General features: G+C 41.4%; 1 protein-coding gene across 1 annotated transcript; it reads left to right on the forward strand.

Annotated features, from left to right (window-relative positions):
- Positions 1–7,282: 7,282 nt before the first annotated feature.
- Positions 7,283–7,744, forward strand: LOC149022941 (uncharacterized). The gene has a single exon (XM_089147734.1). The coding sequence runs from the start codon at positions 7,283–7,285 to the stop codon at positions 7,742–7,744; it is 462 nt and encodes a 153-aa protein (XP_089003860.1).
- Positions 7,745–14,779: the final 7,035 nt, after the last annotated feature.

Here is a 14,779-nt window from a genome sequence, read left to right on the forward strand (position 1 = left end):
TCAAAGCATGTTGGATTTTGGGAGAAGAAAGTCAAGGTAAAAGCGATGTATCTCCATCTCTTTTGAAAGCCAAGTACTCTCCCAATTTCGAGGATGAAATTATTTTAAGGGGGGGGGGGAGAATGTGAAATCTGGCCCAAATCTAGCTAGGACACCCTATTTGTTTTGGGTGAAGAAAGACTTGTTTAATGCTAGACCTTGATGTTGGACCTTGTTTTCAATGTTACTATCTTTAAAAGCCTTAGGAAGTCATGTCAGACCTTTCTCGTAGGGTAGATCCATGTACCGAAGTGAAGGAAGAGGTCTCTATGGGTCCTCTCCATAGAAGGCATGGTGTTTGACCCGAAACCCTTGGATATGGTTGATGGTGCTCCATACTTGGATGCATTGTCAGTGTTAGTTAAGAATCTGCAGCTTGAAGAAGGAGAGCTTAGTTGGTGGACCTAATGCACTCCCGGACATGTTCCAAAGATAATTCCCTGATCAAGACTTGTTGATTGACTTGTATGAGAAAACCCACCTCAATTCGAGTTGATATCGACCTCCAATTCCCTCCCCCAAGTTGTTGTTCTTGTCTGGTCGACTGGCCAGTCTACCAGTCAGTTAACTAGTCAGTCGACCAAAGGATTATAAGCTCGAGAATTTTGGGGTTTTTGGGTTCTATTTAAAGGGGACTTCAGGGCTTTAACCCCATTCTTCTGTTGGGACTCTCTTGAGACGTGGGAAGGCTCCTCTTAGGCTCTTCCTTGGCTTTGGTGAAGATCTCCTTCAAGAATCATAGTCTCTCTTCTCAAATCTCTTCCCCAAGGTATGGATTCTCTCACTCACCCTCTAATCTACTCTCACCTCTTCTCTTTCTTTCTGTTGAGACCATGAAGATGGTGTTGCAACCTTGCAAACACCACTTCATGTGTTTCCCCCTTTCATTTGCTTAAACCCCTCTCAACCATTGATGCTATGCTCCCCATTTCAATTCTTGTCTATACATTACCATGATTTTCTTCATAGCATCTTGATTTTATCACCTAAGCTGATTTTGATTGTATGCTAGGTCTGATTTTAGGTTAGTAATTGATCCTAATCTATTGTCCATCATTTCATTACTTGAATTCCCTAATGTTCCTCACATTTACATTTGATTTCATTGAAGACTATGATTCTAGCATATAGAACATAGGGTTTCAATTTGGGTATTCCTAATTGGACCATTAGATCATGCTAATTCTTGTTATGTAGTGTTCTTATAATGTTATAAAAAATTCCCCCAAGTTTTAGATCGATCCGAGCTCCGTAAGTTAGGTTTCAGATCAAAATCCAAAATCTGCCCCGTTCTTGTTCATCTGGTCGACTAAGTCAGTCTACCAGTCAGTCAACCGGCTGAATATGATTTTTGACGCTTTGTCCGTTTTGATCCATTCGACCTCCGATTTGCTTGATTTTTCTTCTGATATTGCACTTATGTTGTCTAGGGTTCAAGTACTAACCTTGGGACCATCCTCCTTGATATTGGGATTAAGGTAAGGACGATTATTACCATAATTACATAGATTATGTGAATATTACTTTTATGATTGGAAACTTAGTATATTCACATTCTTTATCGTATTTCTTACAATATATGACTGCTGTAAGTACTTCAAGTACAATAGTGCTATGTTTATCTATTCTTTTGTTATCATGAATGTTCATTCTTGTTAATTACATATGCGATTAATCATGTTTTATTGAATATCTTCTATATGATGAAATATCATTCGTATATGATGTGATGGAATCGGGAATGTGATTGAATAGGTATAATTTGAGATTGGGGAATGTCCTTTTGACATTTTTGTCCTTGGACATCGGAGGGATTAGTATGGGATGTTCTCCAAAGATGCCCATCGACGTTTTCCCGGATTATTGGATGACATACATAGGACTTGTCTAAATGTGTTGGCTAGGATGTCCTTGTTGTATCAGACCCGAATTGGAAGGGCATTGAGACCGAACGACCCGTGGTAGTAGTGTGATTTGATGGACGCTCGAGACCGGTGAGTTATATCCGTGAGAGGACATAAATCACATTGTGGATACCCGAAAGGGGCCATTCATTGGTAGGGTTGCAAATAGCTAGACTTGGGCTCACGGGTGCTCGAGACCGGTGAGTTATATCCGTGAGAGGACGTGAGAGCTTCCCGTCTACTATTTGTGGATGACCAATAGGGTTGGTGAGTCCGGTGAGTAATATCCATGACTCTAGTGTGAAGGATACTGGAAAGGATCGCTCGGGGCAAGGAATGGACGTATCTGGATCTGACATGATATGACTAAGTAGATGACTTGCATTGGGCTAGGCTTTACCGTGACATGCGCCAATACTTATAGAGCGGTGACTCAAACCCCAGCCATGGATTGTCTTGAGGGATGCAGGACCCAATTCCCATCGGAGAACCCAAGATACCAAGATGGTTGAGGGAAGAGTGATTTGAGACCCACCCAAAGAAGTATGGTGCTATGACTTAAAGCATGTCTACCATAGAGACTAGCATATATAGAGTTAGTTTCATATGACTTGCATTGTTTGTTTCATATCATCTTGCATCATGCTATGCTTTGTATCATGCATCTGTGTTATTACGGAACAACTGCCTTACTGAGTTCTTTTGAACTCACTCCTTTTTGCAACATCTTTTGTTAGACTTATCTGTAGGTACTACTACTGTTGACTATGATGGTCAACACTATGAAGACCAAATTGATGACTTATTCAATACTGATCAGGGTGACTACGTTGGTGAAGACTATCAGTACGAGACTGATATATGTCAGGAGCAGATTCGGCCTTGTCTAGTTTCATATGATTATGTTATTGAGGAAACACTGTATAAGTTAGAAGAAACTGTAACTTAGTTGCTTATCTTTTTCTTTCCCTTCTTTTGAGAACCGGTTGTAATCTTTACTTTTATTCGATCTACCTTCCGTTGCTATTGTAGAATGGGTTTCCGCCTCATTCCACATTCCACATTCCACATTTTGAGTATTTATTTTATTGGTATCTTTTCCGCACTCTGATGTTTTTTGTGATTCTTCTGAGATTCTTTCCTTGACTTTTATTATTAAATTACTTGAAAACTATAATTTGTTCTTGCTTTTGATTAAGTTATTGTGCTAAGTGGATTGATCGTCCCTTAACTTGATCTTTTGGGCTGTGGATCACTCTCCCGAGTAATCCAGATAGGGTACCCCCTGGGTGGATTTTGTGGGATGTGACAGTTACACTCTACCTTGTATTTTCTACTAGGGTTATGGGTTCACCCATTGCTCTAGTGACCTTATGTGATTGCTTAAGATGTAATTGGGGAATGGGAAATGCCCTTTTGGCATTTCGTTATAGGACACCCAGAGGAGGCGGTATGGGATGCATTCCTATGGTGCCCTTGGTGCTTTTCCTGATTACCAGTTGACATACTTAGGGCATGTCTAGAAATGTTTGGCTAGGTGACCTCATGAATACTAATACCCTTCTGGTAGGGGTATTGAAACCGGTTAACCCTTGATGACAGCGGTTGTGTCCTGTGAGCAACAAGCAGGCCCACTACTATCATGAGATGGTAGGGTTGCATATAAAATATAAGGCCTCATGGGCGCTTAAGACCGGTAACCAACTCGTGATAGGACATGGAGAGCATCCTGTCCATTATATGTGGATGACCATAGGGTTATGGGTCAACATAGTCCGAGTTGGTTGGTGCCATAGGATATGTCGACTCTAGGTGGGAAAAGATATTGAACCGAGTTGGTTGGTGCCATAGGGGAAGTATCCGAACCATATGTAGTACAAAACCGTATGACTTTGCATTGGGCTTAAAGTAATCCTTGACACACGCCAGTTCTCATGCCAAACGATGATGTGAGAGAGTGGTGACTTATACCCTAGCCACGGATTGATGTGACTTGATCCAACAACCGCGGAGAACCCAACAGACGTGCTTTAGTTCCGTGAGGGAAGAGTGATGAGACCGCCCAAAGAAGATTGGTGTATGACTTAAAGCGTATCTACTTTAGAGACTGCATTATAGAGTTAGAAACCTCATATCATCACCATGCATTTGTTTGTTTATATTATTAATTACATGATTGTCTTATGAATTATAACATGGAATATGGATGAATATATGATGTGAATGTTAGTTACCTCAATGAGTTCTATGAACTCATTCCTTTATTTTTGTTTGTTCTTTAGACTGCTCTACAGGTTATGAGGACCCCTCCTATGTTGAGGATCCTTTGATGAATGGCTGCCAGAAGGGCGTAGTCAGAGAAGAAGTGGAAGCACACGACGCTTCATGTTCATGCCCGGATTGCTCTTATGGAGTCACCTTCCCTTAGAGATTCCTTAAACTATTTTTCCGCTGCAAACTTTAGACTTTCTTTCTTTTTTAGAACTTTGATGTTTAGCTTTTGTTTTGAAGTAATGGATGATTGTTATCATTATTTCAGAATTGATATTTTATATTTGAAACTTGATTTATTCTTGTCCGTTTGATTTTACTATATCATATATTGCATGGAATTGTCACTGAACCTAGGTCTTGCGGTGTATCACCCCCACGGATATTCGGGTATTTGGCTAGGTGGGGTGTGACATTATGGGCATTATACAAACAAATGCCGACATCTGAAGGCAAACATTGAAAGACTAATATCTCAGGGGCATCTGTCAAACTTTGTTAAAGGTTGAGGTGATGATCGGGAAAAAAGAGTAGCTGCTGAAAAGAGAAGGGAGCATTCAGAGAGCAAGGATTGTTGAGCTGAAGCTCCCTAGTCAAAAAAAGGAAAGGAGGTTGCCTGATTTGCCATTGTCACCATATTTGGGGGCCCAAAGCCCGAATCCCTCAGAAAACTAAAAGTCAAACTCAAGTTTGTGGGATCGGGGGAGACGCAGAAGCAAAAAAGACTGAATGTGGAGGAAAGCATCACTTTTAGTAAAGAAGATGAAAAAGGTGTGTGTACACCTCATGACGATGTGATTGTGATCAAGGTTGAAATCGGTTGACAGGAGGTACACAGAGTATTGGTGGACACGGGGTCATCAGCAGATCTCTTGTCATATACCAGAGGCTGAGGATGGAGGAAGATTTGCTAAAACCATCTTCAACTCATTTATAGGGGTTTGCTAGATCATCTTCAATTGCAAAAGGATTGGTGCAACTGGACCTAACAGTGGGATTCTCGAAGGACTTCACTATTTGGGTAAAATTTTTGACCGTTTAGGAGTTGCCAACATATAATTTCATACTCGGGAGACCTTCCCTAACAAAGCTAGGACTAGTAGTGTTGACCAAGCACATGAAGATCAAGTTCCCAACCGATCAAGGGATTGGAGAGGTAACTTCTAATCAAAAAAATCTCCAGACAGTGCTATGTTTCATATCTAAAGGATAAGGCAAGTCCCAGAAAGGCAATAACTCTATCCATAGAAGTTCATGATGGATTGGGACGAAGATGAAATGTAGAGGCCTGAGCCTGTAGAGAAGCTGGAACGAATCCAATTGGATTCTAAGGATGAACAAAGGATAACTTTCATCGGGTCCGAACAAGTAGGAGAATTCAAAGAGGAGTTGAAGATTTTTCTTCAAGAAAACATTGACGTGTTTGCATGGTCAGCCGATGACATGCCTGGCATTGACCGATTAGTCACAGAGCATAAACTCTGGATAGATCCGAAAGCCAAGCCTGTAATCAGAGGAGAAGAAAATTTTCGATCGAGAAGCATGAAGCTATCAGGGGAGAGATCGAGAAACTGAAGAGTTCTGGTTTCATCGAACCGATTGAATGTCCAACCTAGTTGGCTAAGGTTGTGATGGTCAAGAAATCAAATGGGAAATGGAGGATGTGTACCGACTACACAAACCTCAACAAAGCATGCCCAAATGATTGCTATCCATTGCCTCGAATAGATCTTCTCATCGACGCAACTGCCGGATATGAAGCTCTGAGTTTCACGGATGCCTATTCGGGTTATAACCAGATCCTGATGAACAAGGATAATGAAAAGTTCATAGCTTTCATGACTGATCGTGAAAGTTTCTACTATGAAGTAGTGCCATTCAGGTTGAAGAATGTGGGAGCAACTTATCAAAGGGCTGTGAACAAAATTTTTGAAGACTTGATCGGGAGGAACATGGAAGCATATGTGGATGCTGGTAAAGAGCCTTCAACGTTCGGGACATATAGCGGATTTGACAGAAGTATTTTCACTCTTAAGAAAATATCAGATGAAGTTAAATCCAAAGAAATGTAAGTTCGGGGTATCCTCAAGGAAGTTCCTAGGATTCATGGTTTCTCAAAGAGGAATAGAGGCTAATCCAATTAAAATATAGGCTTTGATTGACATGGAGTCTTTGAAGACTGTCTGGGATGTACAGTGTTTAACAGGAAGAGTCGTAGCCTTGAACCGATTCATAGCACAATCGGGAGAAAAGTGTTCACCATTCTTCAAAGCCTTGAAGGACCTGAAAGGAAGCAAAGAGGCACGGTGGATGGGCGAATGCCAGAAAGCTTTCAAGAATCTAAAAATCATGCTGAGGAAGCCACCTCGACCAGAAAAAGGTGAGATTTTACAAATTTATTTAGCAACTTCCCTTTCAGCTGTTAGTGCAGTTCTTGTTCAGGAAAAGGAGAAAAAGCAGTGGCCGATCTACAATGTTAGCCACGTACTCTTGGATGCCAAAACCAGGTATTCGAAGATCGAGAAGTAAGCGTTAGCCCTAATGATTGCAGCTTGAAAGCTAAGGCCATATTTTCAAGCACACTGATCGAGGTATTGACTTATTTTCCCTTGAAAAAAGTTCTTTACAAACCTGACTTATCAAGAAGGATGGTGGCATGGACGGTAGAACTCGGAGAATTCCACATAGATTTCAAACCAAGAATAGCCATAAAGGCTTAGGCCTTGGCAGACTTTTTGGTGGAATTTACAATTCAAATGAAAGAAATCGCCGAACCCTACATCCTGACCGTTTGGGATGTATATGTAGATGGTTCGAGCAACAAACAGGGGGTTGGAGCAGGAGTCTTGTTAAGAAGTCCAGGGGGCTTTATCATACGATATGCCTTAAGGTTCGGGTTTGAAGCAAGTAACAATGAGGTCGAATATGAAGCTTTCTTAGCTGGCCTTTGGTTGGAAAAAGCTTTAGCGATATCTGAGATGGCTGTTTACAATGATTCTCAGCTTATTGTAAGTCAAATACAGGGAGAATTTGGGACAAAAGAGCCTAGATTGCAAAAATACTAGGAGATGGTACAAAAGCTGAGAAAGGAATTCAAAGATGTCAAGATCTGTCAGATCCCAAGAAAGGAGAATACAATGGCAGATGAACTCTCAAGACTGGCTAATGCGAAAGAAAAGACTCTTGAACCTTCAGTATATATCGAAGAATTGAGTAACCCGAGCAATAAGGAGGAAGAAATATCCTATATTCAGGACGAACGATACTGGCTGGACCCAATCATTGAATTCATTAGAGATGATAAATTGCCTGAAGATCCAAAGGAAGCGAGAACCATTCGAGTTCGAGCGGCAAGGTTCACGATGCAGAATGGGAGATTGTACTGCAGGTCTTATGCGGGGACGCTGCTCAGATGTTTGGGAACAAAAGGATCAAAAAATGCTTTGGCAGAAGTGCATGAAGGAATTTGTGGAGCACATATGGGCGGCCGGGCATTAGCACATAAAATCCTAAGGCTTGGGTTATATTAGCTGAAGATTCAACAAGATGCTATAGAATACATACGTCATTGCAAAAATTGCCAAATTCATTCGACCCTCTCGAAGAAGCCTACAACAACCCTAACGTCAATTCTTGAACTGATCCCATTCACAATGTGGGGAATTGACATCATGGGAAAATTCACCAAAGCATCTGGCGGTCGGGAGTACTTGATCATGGCAATCGATTACTTCACCAAATGGTCGAGGTAGTTCCACTGGCAACGATCACTGAGAAGAAAGCAAAAAAATTCGTGTTGGAATCAATTATTCATAGATTCGGGATTCCAAAGATTTTTGTCATGGAACGCAATTCGACAATCCTCAATTTGGACTTTTCTGCAAAACCTACATGATCAAGCATCGAATGTCCTTGGTAGCATACCCTCAGAGCAACGGCCAAGTAGAGATAACCAACCAAACTCTGCAAGAAGGAATGAAGAAGAGACTTGAATCAAATAAAGCTTTATGGGTCGAGGAACTCCCGAATGAGCTTTGGGCTTACCGACCTACAATTCGAACACCCACGAGAGAAACACCATTCGAGTTGGCTTACTAGTCAGAAGCCTTGGCCCCAGTGGAAGTGATGGCAGGGACTCTCAAAGATCAAGAATTTGAAGAAAAAGCAAACGAGCAAGGGCAATTAGACAGTTTGGATCTACTAGACGAAGTCCGAACGAGAGCCATCGCACGAATCCAACACTACCAAAGAAGCATAACCTCACACTACAATGCCCGAGTGAAGCATTGACAGTACTGATCTAGAGAACTAGTCCTTAGAAGCACTATAGCTTCTGATCCACATCATCAAAGAAAATGGATCCTTCCTGGGAAGGACCATACATGATCATGAAACCAGTTGGTTCGGGAGCTTATAACTTGAAGAATCCAGTGACTAATCGAGAGCTAGATTGATCATGGAATGCAAGGCATCTTAAAAAGTTTTATCCTTAGAAGTTATTTCAAATTTTCAAATGTAATATACATCAATTTTTTGGATTCACAATATGATTCATATTTTCACCAAAATTTCTTTTGAATGAGGGGCATACAGGATTGGCCGTTCTAAAGGAGTTCTAATTCAAAAGGTTTCGGTTACAACCTAACGAGGCATCGGTTTAAAACTCGGTGAGATCTCTGAAAGCTTAGGAATTCTCAGGAATTCACTAAGTATGAGGCTTCAGTTTAAAACTTGAATGAGACCTCTGAAAGCTTAGGAATTCTCAGGAATTCACTAAGTATGAGGCTTCGATTTAAAACCCGAATGAGACCTCTGAAAGCCTAGGAATTCTCAGGAATTCACTAAGTATGAGGCTTCGGTTTAAAACCCGAATGAGACATCTGAAAGCCTAGGAATTCTCAGGAATTCACTAAGTATGAGGCTTTGGTTTAAAATCTGAATAAGACCTTTGAAAGCTTAGGAATTCTCAGGAATTCACAAAATATGAGGCATCGGTTTAAAACCTGAATGAGACCTCTGAAAGCTTAGCAATTCTCAGGAATTCACTAAGTATGAGGCTTCGGTTTAAAACCCGAATGAGACCTCTGAAAGCTTAGGAATTCTTAGGAATTCACTAAGTATGAGGCATCAGTTTAAAACCCGAATGAAACCTCTGAAAGCTTAGGAATTCTTAGGAATTCACTAAGTATGAGGCATTGGTTTAAAAACCCGAATGAGACCTCTAAAAAGCCTAGGAATTCTCAGAAATTCACTAAGGCTTCGGTTTTTATATCCAAATAAGACCTAAAGTTGCTACTCATATTATGTTCGGTGTTAAAAGTACACAAGCAATACAAATGGAGATAAAGGAAAAGTATTCATTGATGCATAGGCCCAAGAGGGGGGCCAACCCTTACACAAAAAAAAGAAAAGAAAGGTACAAAAGATAATGTTCATTGTTCTGCAGGAGGATTATAGTTTGGGTCTATGGGGGTCGGTTCAACATTTTCCTTAGGGGCAGCATTTTCTTCTACAGTCTCATGTTTGCGGGTCATTGGGGGTTTGTCGCTAAGGTATCCCTCTATGTTCGGATTTACCAGTGGACGATCATCCTTCACAAGAACCCATTACGGACATCCATGTTCAGATCATAAAAGATCTCCATGTTGATGAGATCTTCATGCAGTTCGATTGGGAACGCGGGATCCTTCCTTAGAATGGACTTCCAGACATTGTTGAAGACCATCTCAATAAGCCATCGAATTATAGTGGGCCAGCAACAGATCGAAAGGCTTTCTGTTCAAGTACTTGGCAACACAAGCCTTCCTGACTTCGGGAGCCAAGTCTTCGGGACTCGAAGGAGCAACGGATATCAGCTTGTCTTCCAGCTCCTCCTTCTCCCAAGTAAGACCCTCAATCTTGGAATCAACAGAAGAAATGGCAGTCTTCATCTAACCCATCTCCTTCTCCATCTCCTCAATTTTGGCTTTTGCCACCATCAACTCCCCAGTAGCCCTACGAAGTTAGGAGTTCTCTTCTTTCAACTTGAAGACCTCTTGTTGCTTGGTCTCCGCTAGATCATCACTGCGCTTGACCCGAGCACTGAGACGACCCACCCTCATGAGAACTTCCATGTGACGATGGAAATTCTCAGTAAAGACCTGCAGGCAGGAAGCGTTCAGGAATTGATCAGTAAAAGCTGAAGTAAAAAAATAATAATAAATTAAAAAAAAAAAAAAAAAAAAAAAAAAAAAGAAGAAGAAGAAGAAAGAAAGAAAAAAGAAGAAAGAAGACAAAGTACCAGGAACAAAACAAACCTAACAGAAGAGTTCACCAGTTCATCATCAGGCATGGAGTCCAAGACCTCCCGATCAGCTGGCATCCGGGCATTAATGGCCCAACCAACGGCCAAGTCTGTATTTTGGGAGACAAGATCCCGAGTCTTTAACTTCCAGGGGGGAAGGTAAACTCCTCCCTGTTTGACCCTGCTTTTCTTCGAAGCAGCATAATAGGCCAACTCTCGCTTCCTCTTAACAAGAGACGTGTCATCTTGGGTGGATTTGGCGACGTCCACCATCTCTTTTCCCTTGGCAACAGGATCCTGCCTGGTCCTTAGAAGCCCCTTAGGGGTAGAAGGAGGACCAACTTTCGGGGCAGGAGAACCTTCGGGCATTTTATCCTTCCCCTTGGTTCGGGGTACCTGCTCCTCAACAACTTCGAATCTTTGCTTGGCCAATGCCTTTAATACAGAAGGATTGTATCGGGGAGGCACTACAAAACAAAAAAAAATCAGAATCATTACAAGGAAATAAGAGAAAAGTAACAATGTTCAGGCGCTCACCATGGGCTAGACCCCCCAAACGAAGAACCGCCTCATATTCCACGGCATGCCCATGGATTTCTTGATGTGGTTGAATGGCTTTGATAGCCCGAATAGCCTCTTCTTCAGTAGTAGAAAGGAGAAGAGGACGATTAAGCTGAGTGTAGGAGTTCAGGCGACTCCAAGTGATCGGGAAGTTAAGCTTGGATGGGGGTGCACGACAGAATAGGTACCAATGATGCCATCTCTTATGGTTCAAGGGACAAGTGCCTTTGGCAAGAATTTCACCTAGCCATCCTAACTCACCCTTGGAGCGATTGGAAAGAAACACCTAGCCAAGAGGGCTGGACTTACTCAAGAAAATAAACCGAGAAAACAAAGCAAGAGAAGGGGTTATCTTGAGATCAAGATAGAGCCTAATGATGCCAATGATATGCCTCCAACTATTCGGGAGGAGCATACCAGGGCAGATTTCCTAATGGTTGAGGACTTTGGCAAAAAGTGGAGAATAAAAAGGTAACCGAACCCCACTCCTGAATCTGTCAATGTAAATAGAAAATTCTTCAAGAGGATTGGAATCAACTCTCTCACCAGGGTTTGGGACCTGAAGAATATAATAAAAGGGAAGAGAAAAATCAGAGGTTATTTCTCCAACCTTAATAGGATGAACATGAGAAACATAAAAGGAAGGACCAGTGGAGGGCCTTTTTGACAATCGGGAGCTCCCAGCTACTATTTGTTTATGGGCTTTCCTTTTCTTGGAGGTAATCTTTCGAACCCTAGCCACATTTCCTGAAGATTCCCTAGGGTTCACTGGAGCAGAGGACAACCAGCGATCAATGATCCTTTCATCCCAATCGCCAAACAACTCGATGGAGGCTGATGGACTTGCTTGGTCAGCAGAATCCTCTTCGTCAATCAAGCAATCAATGGAGTCTTCATTGGAAGTCCTATCACTACCCATGGGGAGAAATAAGAAATAGCTAAAGACTGAACTAGGGGTTATAAGCAGAAAGTAAAAGGGGAGATGAAGAATGAACTAGCCACCCGAAAAGAAAAGAAAGGAGTTGGAACAACAAAGAAAAGATGAAGAAACTTACTTGTGCTTTGGAAGGAAGTTGATGCTTGAGAAAACGAAGAACTTGGATTGCAAAAACGGAAGCTGAAAATCTTCAAAGCAGGAGCGGTTCGCAAAGCCAGAGAAGTAGAAAATGAAAATGAAAAAGAGAAATGAGAAGCCTTTTATAGACTTAAGGATAAGGCAACGAACAAGATTGTGTGACTATTCGAGTGGGATAAATCAACGAACCAGATTCAAAACCATCAATAGCTAATGATAGCTGACAGTTTGAACCTGAAGATAATGATGGCAATGCTTCCCAATGACTATGTGACGTACGATGCACAAATAACGAGGAGTCCAGGTTGCTCGACGGCACACTGCTGAGCAGAGGCACAATAGCAATAAATGCTAAATTTCAAGAATGAAAAGACATTTCGTATGATCGAGACTAAGAAGCGAACCAAGTGTTCGGTCTGGGGGCTTCTCCCGACCACTTGGCTTGGGGGGCTCATGATATGGACAAAATAGTACCGAACCCGGTTGAACCATGATCGGCTAGTAGCAACTTTGGCATGATCGAGACTGATTTGGGATTAAAACCCACCAGTTGCATAAAGGTGAAGACTATGATTACAAGATATAAACATGATCCCGAAGATTGCGGGATACGTAATCGAGTCATAATAGGTAACTTCCACTGATACAGAGTGGGGATTGTGCCAAGATTGGTAACTACCCACAGTTCCAAATAAAAAGGGTAAAACCCTAAAGATCCAACGATGGTCAAGACAGGATGCAGATGAATCCAACGGTCGAGATTGAGAGGCAAAATCTATAAAAACAGTGCACCACTATGCAATAGAGGTATTTGAATTGTTTCCCTTAATTATTATATTCAATTCGCTCTGCAATTCGTCAGAGCCTTGTGATTAGTTCCATTACTGACTTAACCTTCAAAGGTGGCCTCCTGACCCCATGGTTGAGCCACGTCTAACATTGTTTTGCAGGTTATTACTCAAATATCTAGGGGTTGACCAGACTTTGGACACATTAATAGTATTCCTTCAATTTCATGTGGTAGTCCAATTGAGCTTGAAGCTCTTCCTTTTTTGAGACCTCCTCTGCTGAATTATCAGATTGTACACTCTCCAATTGGTTCTTGATTTTCTCTATGTCCTTAGCAAAATTTGAGAAGACCTTCTTGCTCCAGATTTTTAACCTTTATTTGCATTGCTGGGTTTCTTTGGTGAAATATGTATATTGGATAGCCCCTAACCTGCCGATCCCAATTCTTTTTTCACTTCCCTTGGCAGATCTTCATGCCCCATGGATTTCAATTCAAACCAGGAATGTTTCCGTTTCCTGGTGTCAAAGAGATGCACTGATATGGACGTATCGTCTAACCCTACCATCGCATGGTGACAAATACAAACTTCATTAAATAGTTGTTTGAAGCCAAAATTACACGATGTTTGATTGATACTTTCTTTCACTAGTGCTGAACCTCTCCATTTATTAGACTAGAAGAATAATAATCCACTAAAGAAAAGATCCATGAGTTGACAATGGTCCATCGCCTTCCGAGATCTTTCCATTTCCTTCCCCACTTCTCATTGTTGTTAAGGATTTCGTTGAAATCGCTAATTGCTAGCCATGGAGAATTAATCCATCTACCTAGTCATCCTAGTTCTTGTGAAAACGTCTTCCTTTGTCTTCACTGAGGCATACCCGCAAGTGAGAGGCAACTTGAAACGAGCATTCATGGACATTAGTTTTACTTCCACATCAATTAAATTTGGGAAAAACAAAGAGAATATTAACCATAATATAATTATTCCAAAATTCCACACACTCCAAATGCATGGCCTCTTGTTTTTACAATGGTTTGGCTGGAATAGCTATAGACTCTAAAGGAGCCTCGTTAACATAGCTTTAGTAATTTGAACTTAAAACATGTTTACCTGATGTGCCATAAATTGTTAAGCCTCCGAATTTATGAAGATGATCAGCAAAACAGGGTTAGATGTGGCCCGACTGCTGGGGTCAAGAGGCCACCTTCTAAGCTTAAGTCAGTCGCTGAACTGATTGCAATGCTCTTACTGGATGCAGAGTCTAAAAATGAATATGAATAATTGGAAAACGATTTTGATAGATCTAGAGTGAGTAGATCACCTGTTTATATAGACTTTACCTCTGATTCTCAACCACTAAGTGAATTCTTCGATCTCTTCAAATGACTGTCCGATCATAGGGTTTTGCCCTAGATATTCGAGAGTGTAGGTAGTTATCGATCTTAGGACGATTCCCTCTTCGCCTTGACGATAGTTACTTTCTACAAGTTAACTTCGCCTACCGCAAGATTCGGGAGGTCGTTCGTGACTGGTAGCAAAAGTGCAGTGCGTCCTCACGATTGTTTAGATTAGGTTAAAATGGGTCCCGATCGTGGTCTAACCAAGTCGAAGGCTGCAAACCCGATTTAATGGATTCGGTGCAATTTTCCTCGTATCATTACCCAAAAAAAAAACATGCACACCCACACACTTACACATGGTCTGCATTGCTATTAAGTAATATTTTTCCTTTCTCATGAAAACATTTGTTTAGAAACACAGGTAAACCCCTTGAATTCAAATAGAGACTAAGTGCAGGGGACAGAGAAATTTTGCTCATTTAAACAAAAATAAAATAAAGCAAGAGGGGGAA

Source organism: Hakea prostrata, chromosome 3, assembly GCF_041222555.1.
Source record: "Hakea prostrata isolate BN-2017 chromosome 3, UWA_Hpros_2, whole genome shotgun sequence".
Classification (NCBI taxonomy): domain Eukaryota; kingdom Viridiplantae; phylum Streptophyta; class Magnoliopsida; order Proteales; family Proteaceae; genus Hakea; species Hakea prostrata.

Coding starts and splice junctions, on each gene's coding strand:
- LOC149022941 (XM_089147734.1), top strand. CDS start 7,283: ATGGTACAAAAGCTGAGAAAGGAATTCAAAGATGTCAAGATCTGTCAG.